This window comes from Phyllobates terribilis, unplaced genomic scaffold (assembly GCF_046119375.1).
Source record: "Phyllobates terribilis strain yellow unplaced genomic scaffold, ASM4611937v1 Scaffold_11__3_contigs__length_659146591, whole genome shotgun sequence".
Taxonomy (NCBI): Eukaryota; Metazoa; Chordata; class Amphibia; order Anura; family Dendrobatidae; genus Phyllobates; species Phyllobates terribilis.
In genome coordinates this window covers 473,986,689-474,014,221 of record NW_027362771.1, presented here as the reverse complement: position 1 = coordinate 474,014,221, position 27,533 = coordinate 473,986,689, and the positions used below count along the sequence as shown (strand labels likewise).

General features: G+C 41.3%; 1 protein-coding gene across 4 annotated transcripts in view; it reads right to left on the bottom strand.

Annotated features, from left to right (window-relative positions):
- LRRK1 (leucine rich repeat kinase 1) overlaps nt 1-27,533 on the bottom strand; it is a 135,355-nt gene that overhangs the window by 83,943 nt on the left and 23,879 nt on the right. For 3 of the 4 annotated variants that reach the window (XM_073653372.1, XM_073653374.1, XM_073653373.1), the window contains exons 3-4: nt 5,764-5,927; nt 3,330-3,501 (exon numbers count right to left, since the gene is read on the bottom strand). In XM_073653372.1, coding sequence (XP_073509473.1) covers nt 3,330-3,501; nt 5,764-5,927 — 336 coding nt within the window. Of the gene's footprint in view, nt 1-3,329; nt 3,502-5,763; nt 5,928-11,929; nt 12,125-27,533 lie in introns of those variants that run through there. The other variant, XM_073653375.1, reaches the window with a different exon arrangement.

The window sequence follows — 27,533 nt, the reverse complement described above, 5'->3', positions numbered from 1 at the left end:
TGTCGTGGGAACCATGGAAAGGTAAGGACGAGGTTGCTTTATTATTTTTCTTTTATTGCAGGAGATCATTGGCTTCAGCTGGAATGGGCGTGACGGTAAGTATGGTTTAATTTAGAACAATAAAGAATTGTGTGTTTATTTCAATTAAAGGACTTTATTCTGGGTGTTTGTGTTTTTTTTTTAACTTTCACTATGGGGTTAGTAATGGGGGTGTCTTATAGACGCCTCTCCATTACTAACCTGGCTTGATGTCAGCTGGCATTATAAGCTGACATCAACCCCAGCCCTATTACCCCACTGCCACCGCTACAGGGCAGTGGGAAGAGCGAGGCTAAGTGCCAGAATTGGGGCATCCTATGGATGCGCCATTTCTGGGGCGGCTGACGGCTGGTGTTTCTAGCCTGGGAGGGGGCCAATATTCATGGCACCCTTCCTGGGCTATTAATATCAGCCCCCAGCTGTCTGCCTAGCCTTTGCTAGCTATTAAAATAGGGGGGACCCCACGTCATTTTTTTGGGGGGGGTCCCCCATTTTAATAGCTAGTAAAGGCTAGGTATTCAGCTGGGGGCTGATATTAGTAGCCAGGGAAGCTCCGTGGGTATTACCCCCTTCCCAGGCTTCAAACATCTGCCCCAGCCGTCTGCTTAACCTCCGCTAGAGACTAAAATTAAGGGGAACCCCACGCCAATTTTTTTTTAAATAAATCCTTTACACTAAATGACAAGTACAGTAATCAACATTATCACTGTACTTCATATATATGTGACTGACATGTTTCTATCTATCTAATCTATGTATGATTCTCTATTCCTTCTATTCTAAATTGTCGGGTACAGATGCTGAATTGCCGGCCGGCTTTCTTAAAGAGACGGTGCATGAAAACACTATTATTTTTTTATATAAATCCTTTACACTAAATGACAAGTACAGTAACCAACACTGTCACTGTACTTCATATATATGTGACTGACATGTTTCTATCTATCTAATCTATGTGTGAAGCTCTATTCTGTCTGTTATAAATTGTCGGGTACCGCTGCTGAATTGCCGGCCGGCTTTTTTAAAGAGACGGTGCATGAAAACACTATTATTTTTTTAAATAAATCCTTTACACTAAATGACAAGTACAGTAAGCAACACTGTCACTGTACTTCATATATATGTGACTGACATGTTTCTATCTATCTAATCTATGTGTGATGCTCTATTCTTTCTGTTATAAATTGTCGGGTACAGATGCTGAATTGCCGGCCGGCTTTTTTAAAGAGACGGTGCATGAAAACACTATTATTTTTTTAAATAAATCCTTTACACTAAATGACAAGTACAGTAAGCAACACTTGTCACTGTACTTCATATATATGTGACTGACATGTTTCTATCTATCTAATCTATGTGTGAAGCTCTATTCTTTCTGTTGTAAATTGTCGGGTACCGGTGTATGCGCTGATGAATTGCCGGCTTTTCGCATACATTCTACATTATTCTTAGTTGTTTTACTTCATGTAGAATTAACCTACAAGGAAAGAAAGGGTTTATTTTCATTCCGATATTAGTGTCCCATTGACTTGCATTGGTTTCCGGTATCGGAATCGGCGATATCCGATACTTTTTGAGTATCGGTCCGATCCAATCCGATACGATATTTCCTGATATCGGAAGGTATCGCTCAACACTAGTTATGAGCTTAATATTTATTGTTTTTTATTAATATTTGGCAAGTTTGTTTTGGTTGATTAAAAATTAACTTTATGACACTCATAATAAACATCACGGCCTATTTTATCCAAAAACAAATGTGTTGTGTATATTTATTCCGTTTTGGTTTAACTTTATACGTTATGGGTTTTGTGTTACCATGAGCCCACATAGTGCTCCATGCAGTATAATGAGCCCACATAGTGCTCTATACAGTATAATGAGCCCACATAGTCCTCCATACAATATAATGGCACCTCATAGTGCTCTATACAGTATAATGAGCCCACAAAGTGCTCCATGCAGTATAATGAGCCCACATAGTCCTCCATACAATATAATGGCACCTCATAGTGCTCCATGCAGTATAATGAGCCCACATAGTGCTCCATGCAGTATAATGAGCCCACATAGTGCTCCATGCAATATAATGGCCCCACATAGTGCTCCATGCAGTATAATGAGCCCACATAGTCCTCCATACAATATAATGGCACCTCATAGTGCTCCATGCAGTATAATGAGCCCACATAGTCCTCCATACAATATAATGGCACCTCATAGTGCTCCATGCAGTATAATGAGCCCACATAGTCCTCCATACAATATAATGGCACCTCATAGTGCTCCATGCAGTATAATGAGCCCACATAGTGCTCCATGCAGTATAATGAGCCCACATAGTGCTCCATGCAGTATAATGAGCCCACATAGTGCTCCATGCAGTATAATGAGCCCACATAGTGCTCCATGCAGTATAATGAGCCCACATAGTGCTCCATGCAGTATAATGGCCCCACATAGTGCTCCATGCAGTATAATGAGCCCACATAGTCCTCCATACAGAATAATGAGCCCACATAGTGCTCCATGCAGTATAATGAGCCCACATAGTGCTCCATGCAGTATAATGAGCCCACATAGTCCTCCATACAATATAATGGCACCTCATAGTGCTCCATGCAGTATAATGAGCCCCACATAGTGCTCCATACAATATAATGGCACCTCATAGTGCTCTATACAGTATAATAGCCCATTAAAAAAAAAATTAAAATACATCTACCCCGGTCCCCCGCTGCTCCGGTCACGAGCATAAGAAATGCAGACACTGGTGGTGGGAATGCCCAATGTTATGTGAAACCACATTACAGAAAGACGTCCCGCAGGCTGTGTTTTGCACAGGAAATACTGAAAACGTGTGCTGATCTATTGCAGATCACACCGAGAATCAGTGACTGAGCGCCCATGGCCATGCAGAATATCACACATTGCATCTATACTAATGATCATATCAACATAATAACACCATAATGTTCCTTATGTTAGGGGTATATATGGCAGGGCCTTACTCATCACATGCACTGCTGTTGCCCACCAGCTTATTAATTATTATAGTTCTGAAGATTTGTGATACATTAGTGTGAAGAATGCCATAAGGAGACAGAAATAGTTGCAGTTTTGTGATATTAGAGCCCTCGCTTCCTGAACATCTGCTCAACAACCATTTTTTCATTCAATCCTATCCCCCTAAAAAAAATCTAACAATTTGTAAATTGCATAAAACAATTCATCCAGAAATCTGTGGTCGTAATAATAAAACGGTCCTTAAAATAGTAATGTACTTGTACCTGGCAAGGAATCAAGTAGTAGTATTACAGCTTCTCCGTGACCGTAGTGAGCCGCCATAACAACTGGATTGTCATCGCTGGGGTCAGTTGGTAAAACCACTTTGGCCTCATGGAGCAGATACCGTACGGAGGGCACATCCCCATATGCGGCTGTGATTCGTAGGAGCTGGAGCTGTGCAAGAAAAGAAAATATTCACATTAATTTAAAGGGGTTGTTCTACGAACAAAGTTCATTTTAAAGAAGCACTCCTCCTCCTTCCATCAAAGCTTTTATCCTCTTAATATATTGAAGTCATCATATTATATAGCACTGTGTACTTACAATTGCTAATTTTTCCTTTCTACCCAGTTAATACTTCTCTTTTGCAAAAGGTCAATGACATTCTGCGATTAAAAACTGACCAGCTGAATCCTTCTAAGCACTATGGAGAAACAGGAAGTTTATTTTTTCCTGCATAAGTCATAAGTCACTGCTAAAGTCACTGGGAGGGAGCAGCTGGGTCAGAAGTTGAAGAAGGGAATGATTTCTGCACGGATAAGAGACTTCCTGTTTCTAGATAGAGTAGAGAAAAGAGAAGAATTACCTGGGTAGAAAGGCAAAATGAGCAATTGTAAGTACACAGTGCTATATAATATGATGATTGCACTATAGCAAGAGGATAAAACCGTTGATGGGAGGAGTGCTTCTTTAATAAATACATCTTGGAATAAAAATAAGTTCCACAATTGGATGTCTTAAAATAAATGTCCCTGTGATGAATTAATCGTATAACTGTGCCCCTGCTGTTTACTGTGTAATGGCTGTGTGACAGTGCAGGAACATGGTCTGATCATACCACAGCTCCTGGGCAGGGAAGGAGGCAGAACAGAGTATACAGAAAAGACAGGATGGGATCACAGCTGATTCTTTCTGTGAGGTAAAACATTTTTGCTGTCCGTTTAAAAACATATTTTACCTCACAGAAAGAATCACCTGCAATCCCATTCTGTCCGGTCTGCATACTCTTGCTTTCCCCTCTGGCCCGTAGCTCTGGTATGTTCAGACCATGAACTGGAGCAGCTCTGCATGGCCAGACACAGCCATTACACAGTATACAGCAGGGACACATCTATAAGATTATCTCAGCACAGGAACATTTTTTTTAACATTTTCAATCGTGGAAGCTATTATTATTCCAAGATCTATTGATTTAAATGTACTTTGTTCATGGGACAACCCCTTTAAGTGACTTTGCATATATTTTATTAGGTGTCAGAACTCTCATGTGTATAGAGGGTCAAGGTCCTCATTTTGGTATTGAATTTTGGTAGCTAGTTTGCTATAATTTAGGGACTACAGCCCCCATGCAGACCTTCGTGTGTCTACAGTTACAGACTACATACTGTGTAGTTTAATCCTGAGGTCACACTCCTTTCTATTGGTACAGGAACTTGGTCAATACACAAGATGTGTTTTTCAATTTTAACTTTCATTTTTAGGAGCTTAAATTTTACATCTGCAATTTAACGTTGTTTTGCAGCAGAGAACTTGTGCGCAGGCGCTGGGAAGGCAGTGGCTCACCGGCGCCTGCGCACAAGTTCCCTGCTGCACAGCACTACACTGACGGCAGGGAGAAGGGAGCCATCCGTACAGGGGAAACAGAGCAGGCGCGAGATCTGGCCGGGTACTGCACAGCACAGAGTCCTGTGACCTGCAGGGGAGGTGGGGTGAGTATGGAAATAGGGTTAGTAGGCGGGCATTTCTTGGCGTCCGGGGGACGCAAAGCTTAGCTTTTTTATTAAATTATTACACAACAACCAGACCGCTAATATGGGCCATACAGGTAGGTATAGATTCACATTTCTATCACCTGTATACCCATATTAGCGGTCTGAAAAGTCCCAGGGGGTGACAGATTCCCTTTAATTGGTATTTATTGATTTTTTTTAAATATTTTATTGTTTGGTAAAAATTTATTAATGAAACTCATAATAAACATCACTGCCAGTTTAATCCACATTCAATGTGTCTCATTTATTAGGGTATGGGTTTTGTGTTACCATGAAAACACTTTGAACGGATCTGTGACATGCAGCTCAATTCAAGGTGACACCACTCACCTGTCAAGTCCAGTACCACCACTAGTCTCAGTTTGCTTTGCTACAGTGATCACGTGCCAAACAGACCGACATAGCCAATCACTGGCATTAGAGGCGATGCCCATATGAGTGACACAAAACCGCTGAGGCCAGTGATTGGTTGCAGCAGTCTCATGGATGTGCAGCTAGTGATCACTGCAGCAAACTAAAAGACCAGCCAAGTGGCAGTGCTGGACGGACAAGGATTTTATTTTTTTGTTTTTTTTTTACTTTTAGGAAACAAAAATATTTTATATTCCAGACACCAGATTTCATTTTCAATGCAACGTTAACAAATACCTGTGACAATTTATACCTTTTCAGGCCGTGGAAGGTTTTCCTCACAGGCAGCTTTTACCATGTCCTGTGCTTTGTCACTCTCTCCTTCAGAGTACGCAGCCTGGACCTCTGCGATCACTGGGCTCTGGGTCACCACCAGTTCCCCGGGAATGGACTGCTTGTTTCCCATACCTGTGGAGCCTGAGGAAAAATTAAAAATGTATGTAAGTGATTCAGTACCATGAAGGCTCAGCATGTATTAATAACTCCTATTATACTGTAATGTACTAAGATTAGGACAAACATAGTGTTGTCCATCATCCAAAAGATGAGGCCTGCAGACGCATCACCTTGCCTGTTAGCGCCATAGTGAGATGAAAACTACAGAACCTGGACCATTACATCTACACAACTTGGTCAGGGATGCAGAAGATGGACTTTTATATCCAAAGAACCCGGTCAAGGTGTGTATGCTGGAACATTTTATCTACAGAACGCAGTCAGATCATTGTCAGACCATTATATTTACAGAATACGGTCAAAATGAAAATGTGGACACTTGACCAATATAAACTCCTCAACATTTTCTGAGAAATGAAAGTCGTGGAATTATGGAAATCACAGGATGGATAAACAAGTTAATGATATGGAAAGGATGGAAAAATGGAAACAAAAATGTTCAAAACATCTTGATTTATTCAGCATCAAACATGAGAACCACATGTAGAAATCCCTGCACTTGGCTGCTCTCAGCAAGGTTATTTATGGTTGTCTGAATAATGTGCAGGCGCACTGAATGCACTTGTGCGCAAAGATCATCAAGATTTGCTGCTGACAGCTTCCTTTGTAATTGCAGACCAATGATGTCCCAGATGTGATCCATGGGAGTCAAATTTTGGGATGCAATGTGAAGAGACCTTCACAAGGGAACATGAAAATATCCCAGGAGCGGTTTTTAAACATGAGAACCCCAGGTCACATATTGCTCATACTATTGTGAGCAGCTTTCGTGCCCTAAACGTGTTACCATGGCCTGCAATGTCTCCGGACTAGTCTCTCATTGAGCACATCTGGAACGTCATTGCTTGGCAATTGCATAGGGAGCTGCCAGCAGTAGATCTTGATGGTTTGCCTGACCATTTTTTCAAACAACCATTAATAACCTCATTGACAGCATGCCAAGGCGTGTTGGTGCGTGTATTTCTGCGTTTGGCATTCATACTGGATAATGAATAAACTGAAATGTTTAAAAAATGTCGTTTCTATTTGTTCACCATTTGCATTTCATTAACATAACATTTAAAAGATAAGACGTGCCAAGAACTGATAACGAAAATAATAGAATTAACTTTATTAAAGAAAATATTAAAAACCACACACATGAAATCTAAAATGGCAAGTGGTGATCAGTGGTTATAGCCAATACAGGGCACCACAGATTGGCATACATACATGATTTATAATAATTAGTAAAACATGATACAGAAATGCAACTATCCTAACAAACTGCAGTTGATTAAAAAAGGGGAATGAAGACACGCTAGCCGAAACGCGCATAGGGGAAGTGGCACCATTGTTTGGCATACACATGTAAGTTACCATCTCTGCGGTTTATAACTCTATCCACTGTCTGTCAGTTGGGGTATTATTGTTTATACATAGTGAATCATATTTTTGCACTTTACTTGTATTCATGGATGTTAGCAGTATTGTACCTATTTACCCTTATTTATTTCCTTTTTTAATCAACTGCAGTTTGTTAGGATACTTGTATTTCTTTATTATGTATTACTAATTATTATAAAGTTAATTCTATTATTTATTATCAGTTCCTGGTACGTCTTTTCTTTTATATGTTTTGTTATCTATGTTGACGTTGAACTTAAATCATAGTCCTTCAGATGCCTATGACATAATGTTAGAATGTCAATTTAGATCTAGCATCATACCAGGTATATATATATCTGTTGTTATTTCATTAACATGTCTATGGCCATTATGTGTACAGAATCCGGTCAGGATACTGACACTAGACCATTATATGCACAGAATCCGGTCAGGATACTGACACTAGACCATTATATGCACAGAATCCGGTCAGGATACTAACACTAGACCATAATATGTACAGAACCTGATCAGGATACTGACACTAGACCATTATATGTACAGAATCCGGTTAGGATACTGACACTAGACCACTATGTGTACAGAACCCAGTCAGGATACAGACACTAGACCATTATGTGTACAGAATCTGGTCAGGATACGGACATTAGGCCATTATGTGTACAGAACCCGATCAGGATACTGACACTAGACCATTATATGCACAGAATCCGGTCAGGATACTAACACTAGACCATAATATGTACAGAACCTGATCAGGATACTGACACTAGACCATTATATGTACAGAATCCGGTTAGGATACTGACACTAGACCACTATGTGTACAGAACCCAGTCAGGATACAGACACTAGACCATTATGTGTACAGAATCTGGTCAGGATACGGACATTAGGCCATTATGTGTACAGAACCCGATCAGGATACTGACACTAGACCATTATATGTACAGAATCCGGTCATGATACGGACATTAGGCCATTATGTGTACAGAACCCGATCAGGATACTGACACTAGACCATTATATGTACAGAATCCGGTCATGATACGGACATTAGGCCATTATGTGTACAGAACCCGATCAGGATACGGACACTAGACCATTATATGTACAGAATCCGGTCATGATACGGACATTAGGCCATTATGTGTACAGAACCCGATCAGGATACTGACACTAGACCATTATATGTACAGAACCCGGTCAGGATATGGACGCTAGATCATTATATGTACAGACACTAGGCTATTATGTGTGCAGAACCGGATCAGGATACTGATAGTAAACCATTATATGTACAGAACCGGTCAGGAAGTGTATGCCGGTCAAGATGCGGAAGATGGATCTGTATATTTTATATGTATATATTATATGTACAGAATGCGGTTAGGATGAGGATGCTGGACATTTATTTGTATGGAATCTGGTCAAGATACAGAAAATGGACCTTTATTAGTCATAACTTGATCAAGTTTTTACAATTATTATAAAAATGCCCAGGTAATAATCGGACAGTACACACATTATAGGATACCAGCACTTTTCATTATTAGCAGAGTACATACAAAAGGTATTTTTGCCTTGGAGCCATCTATGCACTGAGCATTAGTATATTTGTACACTGCCTACTGGGGTCATGTGTGTGTTTTAGTTAGTTCTTTGCCATCTGAGGGCATCACAGAATAGAGGGGTGTTAAGCTCTGCATATAGAACTTTATTATTATTTTGGGGTAAAAAGTCTTTTAATTGCTGCTTGGACCTGTAAAGTAAGTCTATCTCCTTCCAGGATGGTAGGCAGCATGGTTAACCCACTTTGGCTATGGAGGTGCAGAAGGGTCTCACCTGGGCCCAGTGCCTGAGGAGGCTCAAACACTTGTCCAACACATAAAAAATTAGCAAATATCACAATATGATAAGGGGGTGACCTGAAACAGATGTTGCCAAGCAGCTTGAGGCGCCTCCTGGGTAAAAAGCTACTTTTTGTTATGTTGCGCAGGCTGTGCGCACAAGACGTGGCAGTGATGTAAACAGGTTTTGGAGAAAACAAGGTTCCTGACAGATGGAGTTTTCCTTACTGCTCATTATACAAGATAAATATAGAAGCTAATAAGCCACAAAAATGTGAAACACGTCTTATCTAGCAAGAAAAAGGCCAACTGGAAAACACAGACAAGGCATAAATGCAAAAAAATGAAATTTTTTACAGAAAGGACGAGCCTTTTGAAGCTTCTAAATATTGTTAATTCATTAAGAGAGTCCCAGGACTTCAAGTTTTGGAAGTGCGACTGCTGAAACGTCAGGAAAAAAGAAGCTTTATCTAGTTCTCCGGCTTACATAATGCTGACAGATTCTGACTTTTGCCGCTTGTTAATTATTCAGAAAATTTCGAGTCACCATGACATCTGAGAGCACTCCTGAGCTTTACAGCAAACGCATGGCAGCTACTTCTAGCTCAAGGACAAATTCATTCTTAACTCTTTTCACACCAAAGAACAGAAAATTTGTAATATTTGTGAAAAAAAAGAAATATTGGAAATATAAACCCTTCAAAAAACGTGTCCTACATGCATTTAGTTCAGATGGAGAATAGCATTCCCTAAGTAACAAGATATAAAGGTACTTATGGTTGCCCGTATGTAACCAAGGCCTGTGGCTGAATTAACACATCCGGGCTTCGATCTGAGTATGGACCTCGATGCACGGATCGGCCGAGGGTCTTCTGACCCAAACTCAAACATAAGAGGCTTTTCATTATGGCTTAGGTGACCAGTCCATACATCATGGTCCGTACTCAAGAGTGTGAAACACAGATCTGTGAATCCGACCTTAACGCTAATTGAATGCCACGTTTTTTATCCGCTAAAGCCACATATTTTTATATTGTATTAAAATAAAAACTGATCAACCGTGAAACTGCAAGCATATCTGTTTGCATCCATAAAAGAAAAACAAAAAGTTTTCCTCAAGGATAAGAAAATGCAGAAAACACTGCAATCTGGTTATTTTTATTGATATAAAGAAAATGGATCCAAGCAGGAAAATACGCACAATCACATGTCAAGCGGAGACCCATTTGTCGTACGTTTGCATTTTTATATCCATGTAAAACACTGCTTTCTCTCACGTGTCATCAGCTTTACCTCCGTGCTGCTTCAGTTTTTTTTCTCTCATCCTCTGAAGCAGGTAGACTCTCTGACCTTTTATTTATCAATCAACAAATGATCATCTAAAAGTGGATGAACCTCAAATGGAACTATGAAATAAAAAAAGGACGTAGTTGGTTTCTGATCCATTTTAATGGCTCCCCATAGATTTTAGCCGCCAAAAATATGAGATCAGGACATGCTCCGAGTCTCATGGATCAGAGACACATGGATCAGTTTTTAAAACCGATGTGTGTTTAGGTCCATGGCACCCTATGGGTTGGTGTGCTGACCGTTTAAAAAATGTAGCGCACACTGAGACGCACAACGGAGCGTGCGTACACGGATGTCAGATGGGAGACTACAACCTTCAACCTTCACCTAGGTTCACACTAGGGTTTGGCATTTCATTTCTCTGCTCCATTATAACAGAAAACTAAACTTCTGTAATAAATGTGTCAGTCCGATCACACACACGGAGTCAGACGGACACCATTGACTATACCGGGGATCTATTTGGTGTCCGTTTGGGTGTCTGTCATTTTAATGGGGAAAAAGCTCAGCATACTGCATTATTTCTTCTGGTAGAGATGATGGAACTTGTGATGAAGGCTCTGACGCAAGAGTTCACATAGCCCTAGCCTTGAAACCCATGGGGCCTCAGCAAGCAGTGCAGACAGTCAATATCAGGTAAAGGATAAAACCAATCCTAACCACAAGAATGGATTCCTGCACTAAACCCAGGGCTGTGGAGTCGGTAAGCCAAATCTCCGACTCCTCAATTTCCATTCCACCAACTCTGACTCCACGACTCCGACTCCCTCATACATGGCTCATGTTTAAGCGATAAATTTACTGTAGCACAGATTCGTCTCAGCTAAAAGTCTAGACTCTTAGATCAGGAATAGGACAGATATTTATAGGACATTTCATAACTTTTCCAAATTCTTATGAAAAAATATTCCCCATAAACTGCTTTGAATTACTGTACCCAATTTATTATATATTTTAGGAGTCTGAGTTGGTTCATTTTATACAGACTCAGACTCCACAAAAATGGACACAGACTCCACAGCCCTGACTAAACTGGTAAATAAAATACAAATACAGGAGACGGGAAGCATAGTCCTCCCCTGCTGCACATCGCAGACATCACACTTCATTTCTTGTACCACCTCCAAACCATCATAACGTCTAAGGATTATATACCCTCCATCTCCTACCTAGCCTAAAAGGAGAGAAGTCACAGCTACGGCACATACAAGGAAGATTACAAGGAGTGAAGTCAGTACACCTCTGCAGAAATCCATGGGAAGATACTGAGGGAAAATACACAGGATTCATGCAGACATCCTCTGCTTCTTCCACAATCGCATGTGATGAATACCATGTAAGACAGGTAGGATGGAAACAGAGGAAACAACCGACCTTATCATCATTGGGAGGCATCAGCCAGATGGCAGGAACAGACTATATGAAAACGAGAATCTTCCACAGTGCACTAGCACCAGCATATTCCCAGTATGGATGGAAATGACCTTCCTGCAATGAAAGCATCCCTGGATACAAGGACCTTGTGCGGAGGCTCGCTCACCTCAGACAGACGGAGATAACAGAGAGGGAGGAGGGAGAGATGGCTTCGTCTGAAACCTTCCTGGCAATTTTCAATTCCCTGTCCCATTAGAGTAGTGTAACATAAGCTTCTGACTCTTCAGAGAGGTTTTAGCAAGAATAGATGTAAGGATAGTGCTGCAGGGTACTGCTGTAATGGTATCTGCTGAAATGTAAAGATCTCTTCCAGGTTGGACACAATCTAAAACTGTACCCCAATGGAAGAGCACCAGGGGGCTCATTAAGGGGTGGAGGAAAGTCGATTCCAGCAGCTAAATAGGAAAGGGTTCTTTACAGTCAGACTGTTAAATGCCCTCCCGCAAGAAGTAGTAATGGCAGACACTAACAGCTTTTAAAGGGAACCTGTCACCAGAAAAAACGCTATTAACCTGCAGATATGAGATTAATCTGTAAGTTAATAGCATTGTTAACCTGCCCGGCGCCCACACGTAGTCGAACGCTGCAGGGAGAAAAGTAACTTTGTTCCTGCCTGCAGCGTTCCGGTTTCAGACACTGTTGCGGCGCCGGAGCTTGTTTAGTCACCGCTCTGTATATAGAGAGTAGCAGCTGTAACTGCGCCCCCGGCCCTGACTGACAGGCACCCTAATGCAGAGACAGTGTCAGTCTCTGCATTATATACAGAGCGGTGAGTGAACGCGCTGGTAGGGGGAATAAAGCTCATTTTCTACAGCGTTTGTCTAAATGCGAGTGCCAGGCAGATTAATAACCCTAATATATCTGCAGATTAAACCCATATCTGCAGGTTAATAGTGTTTTTTCATGGTGAAAGGTTCCCTTTAAAAAAGGGCTGGATGCTTTTCTCACAAAAAATGGCATTGTGGGTTATAAATAATCTAGTGACAGAAAAATGTATAATTGGTGGAGACGGGTTCAACTTGACGGACCAGTCTTTTTTAACCCTACATGACTATGTAACCATGTATGTTGAGAGGGGGCTTCATATGCCTGCACAATTATTCCCCCCCCACCTCTATCCATTGTTTTGTTCTCTCTCCATAATTTCACTGTAATTTCTTTGCATAGGATATTAGGATTTTCCCTCCATTTCTAATAAGAAGATGAGAAGTCCTGTGGATTTCTACATATTTCAAAGGTGCGCAAGACAAAAGGACGTTAAACTAGCCGTACATTAGTACAAGTATAATAGCCGTCCACTCAGTGATTGACCGTCTTCCAAGTAGGACTGTGCATGCAGCGATAGCTGTCAATCACATGTAGGACCGCCCACTGGACTCCTATACATACAAACACCTGGATTTCAAGAAATAAAATAGCAGATATACTGAATCTATTCCCACAAACCTTTACATCATTCTGTTCAGCTCCTCCTTCGCTATACTGTGCTGTCCATAGATCAAACTGCATGTACAAAGTGACAGGTTCCCTTAAATCATATAAAGCACTCAGGCTAGCCTCCTTAAAGCCAATGGGCAGCCAGGCCATCAGCCACATACAGTGGCTATAAATAGTCTTCAGAAAAAGTTTTCCCCTGACCCTTTGTATGTTTTTTTTTTTTTTTACACATACAGCAACTAAATCCTGGCATTTTTACAGTAGGTGCACAAGTTGCGTTTTTGTCACTTTTTTCTGTGCATTTTTTGTCACAAAAACTGAAGGATTTCCTAGTACCAGCAAAGTGAGTGAGATCCCTGTAGTCTCATGCACACGTTACTTATTGTTTCCTTGCAGATTTACAGCAGAATTAAAGGGGTATTCCCATCTCCAAGATCCTATCCCAATATGTAGTAGATGTAATAATAATATTAGCGAATACCTCAAATTAGAAATGTAGTATAGTTTTTCTGATTCGCTATGTCTCTTTTCTCATGTGCAGGCATTGCAGGACCTTAGGTATACATGGTTACGACCACTAGCACCTAGCTAACTGTCACTATATCAGTGGCCGTAACCATAGATACCCAAGGTCCTGCAATACCTGCACATGAGGAAAGAGACATAGCGAATCAGAAAAACTATACTACATTTCTAATTGGAGGTATTTGCTAATATTATTATTATTATTACACCTACTACATATTGGGATAGGATCTTGGAGATGGGAATACCCCTTTAAATCTGCAGCATGTCCATTCTTGCAGCGTTTTTGCAGCAGATTTCACCCATATTAATAAATGTAAATACCTTTATTCACGTACGGAAATTCATAGAGCATTAGATATCTACACGACCAATTTAGACATTTTTATACAGTACAGACCAAAAGTTTGGACACACCTTCTCATTTAAAGATTTTTCTGTATTTTCATGACTATGAAAATTGTACATTCACACTGAAGGCATCAAAACTATGAATTAACACATGTGGAATTATATACTTAACAAAAAAGTGTGAAACAACTGAAAATATGTCTTATATTCTAGGTTCTTCAAAGTAGCCATCTTTTGCTTTGATGACTGCTTTGCACACTCTTGGCATTCTCTTGATGAGCTTCAAGAGGTAGTCACCGGAAATGGTCTTCCAACAATCTTGAAGGAGTTCCCAGAGATGCTTAGCACTTGTTGGCCCTTTTGCCTTCACTCTGCGGTCCAGACATACATGCACACACACTGCTCAAAAAAATAAAGGGAACACTTAAACAACAGAATATAACTCCAAGTGAATCAAACTTCTGTGAAATCAAACTGTCCACTTAGGAAGCAATACTGATTGACAATCAATTTCACATGATGTTGTGCAAATGGAATAGAAAATAGATGGAAATTATTGGCAATTATCAAGACACCCTCAATAAAGGAGTGGTTCTGCAGGTGGGGACCACAGACCACATCTCAATACCAATGCTTTCTGGCTGATGTTTTGGTCACTTTTGAATGTTGGTTGAGCTTTCACACTCGTGGTAGCATGAGACGGACTCTACAACCCACAGAAGTTGCTCAGGTAGTGCAGCTCATCCAGGATGGCACATCAATGCGAGCTGTGGCAAGAAGGTTTGCCGTGTCTGTCAGCGTAGTGTCCAGAGGCAGGAAGCGCTACCAGGAGACAGGTCAGTACACCAGGAGACGTGGAGGGGGCCGTAGGAGGGCAACAACCCAGCAGCAGGACCGCTACCTCCGCCTTTGTGCAAGGAGGAATAAGAGGAGCACTGCCAGAGCCCTGCAAAATGACCTCCAGCAGGCCACAAATGTGCATGTGTCTGCACAAACAGTTAGAAAACGAGTCCATGAGGGTGGTATTAGGGCCCGACGTCCACAGATGGGGGTTGTGCTCACAGCCCAACACCGTGCAGGATGCTTGGCATTTGCCACAGAACACCAGGATTGGCAAATTCACCACTGGCACCCTGAGCCCTTCACAGAAGACAGCAGGTTCACACTGAGCACATGTGACAGACGTGACAGAGTCTGGAGACGCGGTGGAGAGCGATCTGCTGCCTGCAACATCTTTCAGCATGACTGGTTTGGCAGTGGGTCAGTAATGGTGTTGGGTGGCATTTCTTTGGAGGGCCGCACAGCCCTCCATGTGCTCACCAGAGGTAGCCTGACTGCCATTAGGTACCGAGATGAGATCCTCAGACCCCTTGTGAGACCATGTGCTGGTGCGGTTGGCCCTGGGTTCCTCCTAATGCAGGACAATGCCAGACCTCATGTGGCTGGAGTGTGTCAGCAGTTCCTGCAAGAAGAAGGCATTAAAGCTATGGACTGGCCCGCCCGTTCCCCAGATCTGAATCTGATTGAGCACATCTGGGACATCATGTCTCGCTCCATCCACCAACGTCACGTTGCACCACAGACTGTCCAGGAGTTGGCGGATGCTTTAGTCCAGGTCTGGGAGGAGATCCCACAGGAGACCATCCACAGCCTCATCAGGAGCATGCCCAGGCGTTGTAGGGAGGTCATACAGGCACGTGGAGTCCACACACAATACTGAGCCTCATTTTGACTTGTTTTAAGGACATTACATCAAAGTTGGATCAGCCTGTAGTGTGTTTTTCCACTTGAATTTTGGGGGTGACTCCAAATCCAGGCCTCCATTGGTTAATAAATTTGATTTCCATTGATGATTTTTGTGTGATTTTGTTGTCAGCACATTCAACTTTGTATAGAACAAAGTATTCAATGAGAATATTTCATTCATTCAGATCTAGGATTCTAGGATGTGTTATTTGAGTTTTCCCTTTATTTTTTTGAGCAGTGTATACATACATTATATATATATATATATATATATATATATATATATATATATATATATATATATATATATATATACACACATTTGCATAACTACAGTATTTTGTGGATTATAAAACGAGTGGAAAATAGATAAAAATGTTTAAATAAAATGGTAGTGCGCCTTACAATTTGAACGGTAGCTTACCAAGGCGGCGGTGATGCGCGGTCACAAGAGCCAGAGTCGCTGCTTCAGGAGGTTGGTGACGGCAGGAGTGGGGCGATGCAGCAGGCCCCATCCTCTCAGAAGGGTCGCTGTTTCAGAAGGTTGTTTCCCGAGATCTCAATTTGAGCATGCACAGCCCCTGGTGTCCATTTTCCCGCAGCCCACAGCAGGAATGTGTAATTGAGAGGGGTCCTCCGCTCAGCGGCGCCAACATCTTCTGAGAGGACGCGGCCAGCAGCATTGCCCAACTCCTCCTGCCACCGCCGACCTCCTGAATCAGTGACCCTGGCTCCTGTGACCCTGCTCTACCGCCACGGCCTTCCAGGTAAGATACCTTCGGTTTATAAAACGCACCCCTTTTTCCTCCCAAATTTTGTGGGAAAAAAAGTGCATCTTATAATCCGAAAAATACAGAATTTATAATCCTTTATTTTCTAGTGTTGCCTTCTTAATATTAAATAAAAATAATACATTCTATAGAAATGCATGCATATAATGTCTTGGTTCTTCTTATATCGCATCAATTAATTTTGAAAGTTTACAGCGCATGCGTTTGCCTGTTAACCAGGACACATGCAAGACAACCTTTTGTCATTATCATTCCCTTAATTGTGGAGAATGCGCTTTCGTGTTTATTTGCGCTCTTCAGTCGCCATTTTTATGTAGTTCCGGAGCATGCGCTGTTGCGTAGATTTTCCATTGCATACGATGTGAGTGTGATCCGTGGATGATTGTGTGTATGACCGCCTCTCCAGCTACAAGGTATTTTTCAATAATTATTTAACAATTATCTGAGACTAGCTTCGAATGTTCTTTGCTGTTTCTGAACCTGATGAAGTCACATTGGTAGCGGCGATACATGTGGGGGAACACCTTTCCTGTGTGATATTCACCATTTGGTACCTCCATGTGATATTCTTCTCCAAAGTTGATATACTTACATTGGTCGTGCTGGTATTGTATATTTTGAGTGCACGTGTAGCTATTTAGCTTTTATTTTTCTTATGCCAAAAAGATTTGGGGTATCAATCATGTACTGCTAAATGCCCTATTAAGTATCACTGTTTATATACAGTGCACAATAATTGTTCTTCATGCATATATGCTAATTTACTGCTATATATATGAAATATTGATTTCACATTGCACTTTATACATGCTTAGTGCACTTTATGAGTTATCCTTATCTGGCAGTATTTACAAACATAGGACTCAAATTCACATTCAGCACATTTTGCTTTATTGAGGTACCAGGGAACCATAGGTTGGGCTGATTTAGGTCCTATCCAGATTAGGTCGGTTTTGTTACATAATGGCCATATTTTTGTGCCTTTTAAAATGTTTTTAGTCATGTTTTTGGAGTGTCTTGTTATTGTTGAATAAAATAAATTATCTTAAGGTGCTCACCCTTGCTCATTACCCCAAGAACACCATCCCCACAGGGAAACATGGTGGTGGCAGCAACATGCATGCTGTGGGAAGGTTTTTTGGAAGCAAGGACAGGGAAAATGGTCAGAGTCGAGGGGGGGGGGGGAGGGAGAGGAAGATGGATGGTGTGAAATACAGGGATATTCTTGTTTCAGTCTGTCAGTGATTTGAGACTGGGACGGAGGTTCACCTTCCAGCAAGACAATGTCCCAAAGCATACTGCTAAAGCAACACTCGAGAAGTTTAACGGAAAATGTGTAAATGTTTTGGAGTAGCCTAGTCAAAGCCCAGACCTTAATCCAATTGAGAATCTTTGGTCAGATTTGACCACACCCATAGGATACCATGTAACTTGAAGGAGCTGGATCAGTTTTGCCTTGAGGAATGGGTAAAAATCCTAGTGGCAAGATGTGGAAAGCTCATAGAGACTTATCCAAAGCGACTTGCAGCTGTAATTGACACAAAAGGAGACTCTACAAAGTACTGACTTTAGGGAGGGATAATAGTTATGTACAGTGAAGTTTTCAGCTATTTTGTCCTATTTTTTTCACAATAAAAATGTTACACGCCCGCCACTAGGTTCAGATAGGGCGAGAAGGGTTTCATGAATTCATTGGAATCCTGGGGGAACCGTTACTCAGGGCGACCATAGGCTGCAGCTTCTCTCAGGCACACGATAGATTCAGTTGCTGACCTGACACATCTTGACAAGAGTCTTTTTCAACAGTTTAACAGTGAAATTTAATCTGAAGCACGGCCAGTGCAATACAGGGATACTACAGCAACAATCTTCATTACAGTACAGTCTAATAAAGCAGACACAGTAACGTCAGTCTGTTCAGTAGTATAATTCAGCACAGATTAGATCTCTTAGCAGCACACTTCTATGCATATACAACCACAGGCTTTTCCTTCACAAGGACTCAATAGTACACAGCATTCTTTATCCTGCATGGAGATGGAGGGGGGAAGGGTTTGATGAGGGAGATGATCCCTGTGACCAATTCCTTCCAGTCCTTATCTTCCTGCCCGATAATACTCCGCACTGTTTATCTGACCTGTGTTTAGTTTCTCTACTGATCTGAATCCTGTTCAGTTGCCTTCTGTCAGATCCAGATAACACATCACCTTTCTCTTCGGCTTCAGCCAGACTACAATAACAAGTTCCCCACAATCCCCCTGGGACTCTGCTAAAAACACTCCCTGTCTCCTGTGACTGTGTTAACCCCTCTAGTTGCTGGATGCTTCTGAAGCACAACACTTCCTGTCTCCTGTGCTTGTGTTACTTCTAATAGTTGCTGGATGCTTTTGAAGCAACAGCACTACTTCCGCATGTCACAAAAAGAAAACCAAATGTTCACAGCTGTAAGCATGTAGGCAAAAAAAAAAAAATTCCAGGTTGTGGGGTAGGAAAACACCAAAAATGCCAAGGGAGTAAATACTTTTGCAAGCCACTGTAAGTAAAGAAACAAAGAAGATAATGATTTCTGACGTCCTCATGCTGGTCTACTGTCAGCTTTGCAATACACGAAGCATAAATCACACCTATCAGTTATCCACCATAAATAACCTCCAACACAAAGTCTTTAATTTAAAGTCTAAACAGTAAAACCAACAGACGAACAAGTCCGTCAGTAAACACTCGCCACCTCCATGGAGCAGACCGCAAACTGCAGGACGGAGACATAATTCATTTCTTAATATTGTTGGCACAAACGCATGTTTTCCATGCCAGGATGTGTTTCCGTCTCCATGACAAAGCCCCTCATGCTGGGCAGCACTGCGCCACTTATCGATAAATGAGAAATAACAAGGTAAGTGATTGTATTCTGCATCATGCTCCACCGGGAACATTTCATTACCCTTGCTCTCCGTGTATATGAACACCGTGATCCAAAGCATCATCCTCATAGCGGCTCAAAATGTTTTACCAATAGAACCGCTCCGTCGCTGAAGGGGTTGTCCATTTTTATACATTTTTTTATTGTGACAATGTGCTGGGAAAAGCCTTTGTACCTTCATATTGCAGCCCTGTAAGACCCTCATTTATAGGCTACAAAGTATCTCTCTCCTTCTGGAGGACCCAGTATGTCTCTGTATCACACACTCAGCCCAATGTTTCATTCATCCTGTGGGGGCACTGCAGGATTACATAGCAGAGTCAAACTTCTAGGGTGCTTTCACATTGCGCTTTACTCCACGTCAGTGAGTCTTAATGGGGCTTGTGTCCGAAAACACCCCCCAAAACTGGATTCAGATGTATGTGCTGATGGGGCCATAGACTATAATTGCGCCGGCAGAGCGAACATACGCTCTGATGTGCATCATTTTCGGGCGTAGATGACTATTGCAGGTTGACACCCAAATGTAGTAGACTGCGTTCAGACGCAAGCTCTGATGGGACCCACGAACGTGGAGAAAAGCACAATAACAAAAAGATTTTTGAAAATGAAAAGCCCTTTTAATGAGAATCTGTCACTAGGTTTTTTTCTATCTAATATGAGAGAAGCATAATGTAGGGGCTGAGACCGGCTTCCAGCGATGTGTCACTTACTGGGCTAATTAGGTCACTGACTTGATTTATGATAAGCTCAGAGGGCTGGAGATGTGGCAGAAACACTTGTGATAAAACAAACAGGTTAATCTCAAAAAGTAGCAGCTGCGGACCCTGTGTTTCATCTGTATAATCACTTATCATAAGTGAATTATGCCTCCTCCCCTGCTTTCCTGTCTGTATACTCTTTTCCTTCCTCCCCTGCCCAGGAGATGTGGTATGATCAGACCATGTTCCTGCACGGTCAGACACAGCCATTACACAGTACACAGCAAGAGCACATTTATAACATTATCTCAGCACAGGAACATTTTTTTTTGTAACACATGCAATCATGGAACTTATTATTATTCTAAGATTTATTGATGAAAATGTAATTTGTTCATGGGAAAACCCCTTATAGTTAGTTACATGTTGGCCTGTGTAACTGCAACGACTATTAGTACACCGGGGGAGTGAAGCTGGCGGACACTGGAAACTTTTCTTTGTAAGAGGCAGGCAGCTCCACAGAATATGTTCCTCAGGGTAAATATGTTCACGTAGCGATATCCTGGAATTGAAACCTGCAGAATAAATAGTCCTTGTTTTGTTTTACAAGGTTGGTCTGTTTGTTCAGAAAACAAAACTTGTCCTATTTTTCTTTCCCAGAAGATTATGGTAATGATGCCTTGCCGCCCCGAGTCCACCGCATACATATACACACAGTCCACCACTGGATACAATGCCTTTCTAAACAGGAGCTAAATACATTTATAAAAAAAAAAAAAAGAAAATCAATTTTACAAATCAGACGGAGAGCGCCCATGGCTATATCTCACAAGAAACGTCACTGCCAGACACTGAAATTCATAATGTCTGGTCTTTTTTATCCCTCTAACATGACCTGTCAAGGTGCAGTCAGGAGGCCCCATACACCTTCATGATCGGTGGGTTCGATGATTATTCCCCAATATGCTCAACTGCACAACTAGAAAACCGTTCCATGAAGCTTACGATGCACAGTTCTTCTGCTGAACCACTTCTAGAGGCAGAGAAATTCTGGACTGAGTAATACAGCAGAGGATAGGTGATTTTTACACCTCATGCACATGAGCATTTCCCTTCTTTGTGATCTGGCCTGGTCTATTACTCCATAGCCGAGCTTTTGTAGCACAATAAGGCTATATACAAAACGTGGAAGATACGGTGCACGTAAATCTGCAGCAAACTTTCCATGATTTACAGTACAGACCAAAAGTTTGGACACACCTCATTTAAAGATTTTTCTGTATTTTCATGACTATGAAAATTGTACATTCACACTGAAGGCATCAGAACTATGAATTAACACATGTGGAATTATATACTTAACAAAAAAGTGTGAAACAACTGAAAATATGTCTTATATTCTAGGTTCTTCAAAGTAGCCACCTTTTGCTTTGATGACTGCTTTGCGCACTATTGGCATTCTCTTGATGAGCTTCAAGAGGTAGTCACCGGAAATGGTCTTCCAACAATCTTGAAGGAGTTCCCAGAGATGCTTAGCACTTGTTGGCCCTTTTGCCTTCACTCTGCGGTCCAGCTCACCCCAAACCATCTTGATTGGGTTCAGGTCTGGTGACTGTGGAGGCCAGGTCATCTGGCGTAGCACCCCATCACTCTCCTTCTTAGTCAAAGAGCCCGTACACAGCCTGGAGGTGTGTTTGGGGTCATTGTCCTGTTGAAAAATAAATCATGGTCCAACTAAACGCAAACCGGATGGAATAGCATGCCGCTGCAAGATGCTGTGGTAGCCATGCTGGTTTAGTATGCCTTCAATTTTGAATAAATCCACAACAGTGTCACCAGCAAAGCACCCCCACACCATCACACCTCCTCCTCCATGCTTCATGGTGGGAACCAGGCATGTAGAGTCCATCCGTTCACCTGTTCTGCGTCGCACAAAGACACGGTGGTTGGAACCAAAGATCTCAAATTTGGACTCATCAGACCAAAGCACAGATTTCCACTGGTCTAATGTCCATTCCTTGTGTTTTTTAGCCCAAAAAGTCTCTTCTGCTTGTTGCCTGTCCTTAGCAGTGGTTTCCTAGCAGCTATTTTACCATGAAGGCCTGCTGCACAAAGTCTCCTCTTAACAGTTGTTGAAAAGATGTGTCTGCTGCTAGAACTCTGTGTGGCATTGACCTGGTCTCTAATCTGAGCTGCTGTTAACCTGCTATTTCTGAGGCTTGTGACTCAGATAAACTTATCCTCAGAAGCAGAGGTGACTCTTGGTCTTCATTTCCTGGGGCGGTCCTCATGTGAGCCAGTTTCTTTGTAGTGCTTGATGGTTTTTGCAACTGCACTGGGGGACTCTTTCAAAGTTCCCCAATTTTTCACACTGACTGACCTTCATTTCTTAAAGTAATGATGGCCACTCGTTTTTCTTTACTGAGCTGCTTTTTTCTTGCCATAATACAAATTCTAAGTCTATTCAGTAGGACTATCAGCTGTGTATCCACTAGACTTCTGCACAACACAACTGATGGTCCAACCCCATTTAAAAGGCAAGAAATCCCACTTATTAACCACTTTGCGCCAGAGCCTGTTTTTGCCTTCGTGACCGGGGCAATTTTTTCAATTCTGACCACTGTCATTTTATGAGGTAATTACTCTGGAACGCTTCAACGTATTCCACTGAATCTGAGATTGTTTTTTCATGACATATTGTACTTCATGATAGTGGTAAAATTTCTTCGATATAACTTGCGTTTATTTGTGAAAAAATCGGAAATTTGGCGAAAATTTTGAAAATTTTGCAATTTTCAAACTTTGAATTTTCATGCCCTTAAATCAGAGAGATATGTCACACAAAATAGTTAATAAATAACATTTCCCACATGTCTACTTTACATCAGCACAATTTTGGAACCAAAATTTTTTTTTGTTAGGGAGCTATAAGGGTTAAAAGTTGACCAGCGATTTCTCATTTTTCCAACAAAATTTACAAAAACATTTTTTTAATGACCACATCATATTTGAAGTCACTTTGAGGGGTCTTTATGACAGAAAATACCCAAAAGTGACACCATTCTAAAAACTGCACCCCTCAAGGTGCTCAAAATCACATTCAAGAACTTTATTAACCCTTCAGGTGCTTCACAGGAATTTTTGGAATGTGGAAGAAAAAAATTAACATTTAACTTTTTTCACAAAAATGTTACTTTAGACCCAATTTTTTTTATTTTCACAGGGGTAACAGGAAAAAATGGACCCCAAATTTTTTTGTGCAATTTCTCTTGAGCGTGCTGATACCCCATATGTGAGGGAAAACCACTGTTTGGGCGCGCGTCAGGGTTTGGAAGGGAAGGAGCGCCATTTGACTTTTTGAATGTAAAATTTGCTTGAATAATTAGCAGACGCCATGTAGCGTTTGGAGAGCTCCTGATGTGCCTCAACAGTGGAAACTCCCCACAAGTGCCACCATTTTGGAAACTAGACCCCTTAGGGAACTTATCTAGATGTGTGGTGAGCACCTTGCACCCCCAGCTGCTTCACAGAAGTTTATAATATTGAGCCGTAAAAATAAAATTTTCACATTTTTCCCGTAAAAAATGTTTTTCATTCCCTAATTTTGCATTATCATAAGGGTAACAGGATAAATTGCACCATGAAATTTGTTGTACAATTTCTCCTGAGTACGCCGATACCCCATATGTGGGGGAAAACCACTGCTTTGGTGTACGGCAGGGTTCGGAAGAGAAAGGAGCGCTATGTTGGCTGGGAAAGGCAGCAGACACCATGTCACATTTGAAGAGTCGCTGACATGCCAAAACAGCAGAAACCCCCACAAGTGACCCCATTTTGTAAACTACACCTCTCAAGGAATTCATCTAGGGAAGTAGTGAGTATTTTTTAATTTTTAAATTTATACCATTGGGCAGTGAAAAAATCATAATTATATTTTTACCACAAAAAAATGTTTTACCCTCAGATTTTACATTTTCACACAGGGCAATGGGTAAAAATGGTGCCGAAATGTGTCACACAATTTCTTCTAAAAGTGTCAATACCCCATATGTGGCTGTATCGTACCGCTTAGCCATACGGTGAGATCTGGGGGGGACGGAGTGCTATTTGACAATTGGAGAACAAATTATTGTAGAATAGGCATTTGGATTTGGGAGCACAAAATTTTCTGAATTTCTTTTGGGGGCAAGGGTCATTTTGCTTTTCCAGAGCTTTTTTGCTACCAGTAACTTGGAAGTCCCTTATATTTTTAACAGATGACGGATCTGAGTGGGGACTAGCTTTTTTTGAGGACTGAGTTGAAGCTTTTATTGGGAACATTTTACGTAACATTTATCCAGCGCTCTAGGCTGGGCACTTACATCGGGGTTTCAATCTAAATTTCCAAGTGATGTAATTCAGATGAAACCCCTGCAGGATCCATTCACTGTAATGAGGCAGCAGAGTTACTCTGGACTCCGTCTGGCCTCTGTTTAGCGGTGTCCTTTTTTTCAGAAGTGCACAAAACTGTGGCCAACCGCACTTTTATGCACGCCTAAAACAAATGACACCGTGGGATCCCAGGCTAGACGGCGTCCACAGTGGCCTATATCTGCAGGGAATTACAGGGAATCTTCCGTCATGGGTTCCATCTGAATCACATATTTCAGAGATTTAGATGGAAACTCTGGCGTAAGTGCTCAGCGCAGAGCGCAGGATAAATGTGAGCAGAGCCTTACTGCGATCTTTGGGAGACATAATAAACAAATCAGTAGCAGGTGAAGAATTGGTTGTATTTATTTTTTACGCCGTTCCTAGTGTGATATAACTGATTAGATTACTTTATTCTTCAGGTCGGTGCGATTACAGAGATACCAGATTTATATCGGGTTTTTATGATTGACAGCTGTCACACACTAAGACGCTTTTTTTACAAAATCTAGTTTTTGCATCACCATATTTTGAGAGCTATAATTTTTCCATATTTCGGCCGACAGAGTCATGTGACCGCTTGTTTTTTGCGGGACGAGTTGACATTTTCATTGGTACCATTTTTGGGTACGTGACATTTTTTGATCGCTTTCTATTCCGTTTTTTGGGAGGTAAAATTAACAAAAACAAACAATTCAGGAATTGTTTTTTGAGGTTTTTTTTTATGCCGTTCTGCGTGTGGTAAAAGTGATCAGGCAGCGTTATTCTTCGGGTCAGTACGTTTACAGCGATACTACACTTACTGTATTTTTTTTTATGTTTTGGCGCTTTTACACAATAAAACAATTTTATAGAAAAAAAATTTTTTTTGCATTGCTTTATTCTGAGCGCTATAACTTTTTTATTTTTCGGCTGATGGAGCTGTATGGCGGCTTTTTTTTTGCGTAACAAGATGACGTTTTCAGTGGTACCATTTTTATTTCTATTTTGTTTTTTGATCGCATTTTTTTCCACTTTTTGTTTGGCGATATGATGAAAAAGCATATTTTTTTGCTCCGTTTTTTATTTCTTTTTATTACGGTGTGCACAGAAGGAGTTAATTAGTGTGACAGTTTTATAGGTCGGGTTGTTTCGGACGCGGCGATACCAAATATGTGCACTTTTTCTGGTTTTGTAAAAATATACGGATTTATTGGTTTAATATTTTATTTATTTATTTTGTGATTTTTTTTTTTAATAGTTTAAAAACTTTTTTTTTAACTTTTTTTTACATTTTTTCTTAGTCCCTGTATGTGACATTAATTTTTATTTTTCTGATCACTGATCTCATGTAATGTAATAGACATGTATTACATTACATTACATGAGATCTTCCCTGACTGTTTCAGTCAAGAGTCTCCTGTCTGGCTACAGCTGCAGCTGAGCCAGACAGGACACCATATATGGCAGAGCTGGAGGCGGTCATGTGACCTCCAGCTGCCATAGCAACCCCAGGTCCCGGAAGGACTCGGAGGTCTTCGGAGAGGTAAGTTGACGACCCCCTCTCCTCCTGCTGTCTCCTATATGCCGCGATCACTATAGATCGCAGCATATAGAAGACAGCTAAGGGTTAACATCACTGGGACCTGATCTAATCAGGTCCCGATGATGTTCCCTGTCAGAGCTAACGCTCTGCACCGGAATCGCAGCGCTTGCAGGACCCTCAGGGTCCTGAGTGCTGCGAGATCACCCACCGTTTTTAAATGTCGGCGCTGCACAGAGCCCAGCAAGCGCCGACGTTTATCTACAGTGGGCGGTCGGGAACCGGTTAAACCTGACAGGGCACACCTGTGAAGTGAAAACCATTTCCGGTGACTACCTCTTGAAGCTCATCAAGAGAATGCCAAGAGTGTGCAAAGCAGTCATCAAAGCAAAAGGTGGCTACTTTGAAGAACCTAGAATATAAGACATATTTTCAGTTGTTTCATACTTTTTTGTTAAGTATATAATTCCACATGTGTTAATTCATAGTTTTGATGCCTTCAGTGTGAATATACAATTTTCACAGTCATGAAAATACAGAAAAATCTTTAAATGAGAAGGTGTGTCCAAACTTTTGGTCTGTACTGTACATGCGGATTTCTCAGCAAATACTGAACTGCAAAGGTGAAGTCCATAAGAAATTCTGAAAAAGAATTGACATGCAGCAGATATGAAAATATGCACTGTGTGTCAATTTCCCAATATTAGTTGGAAGACCCAAACTCAATAATTAGGAGAGGTGCCCACATACTTTTGCCATTTTGTACCGTTTAAGGTATGATCTGATTGTGTTTGTGTCACACGTCAGTGGCTCCATCAGGGCTTCCATCTACAGCTCTGAAAAACGGGATTCAGGTGGAAAACCCAATGGGGCCAATGACTTTAATGAAACAGACGGAGTCACTTTGTACTCTGACTGGCCTCCTTTTCGGCAGGGTCTGCCTCCTAGAGGGGCACACAAGCGTAATCAACTGCCCCCTCAAGAAGGCGCATACTGAGAAAACAGGGAAAAAAACACAGCATAAAGTGACTGTCTGCCTCACTAAAGTCAACAGTCACAATTGCGGCTTCACCCAAATTTTCAAGACTTAATAATAATAATAATAATAATAATAATAGTAATAATTTTTATTTATATAGCG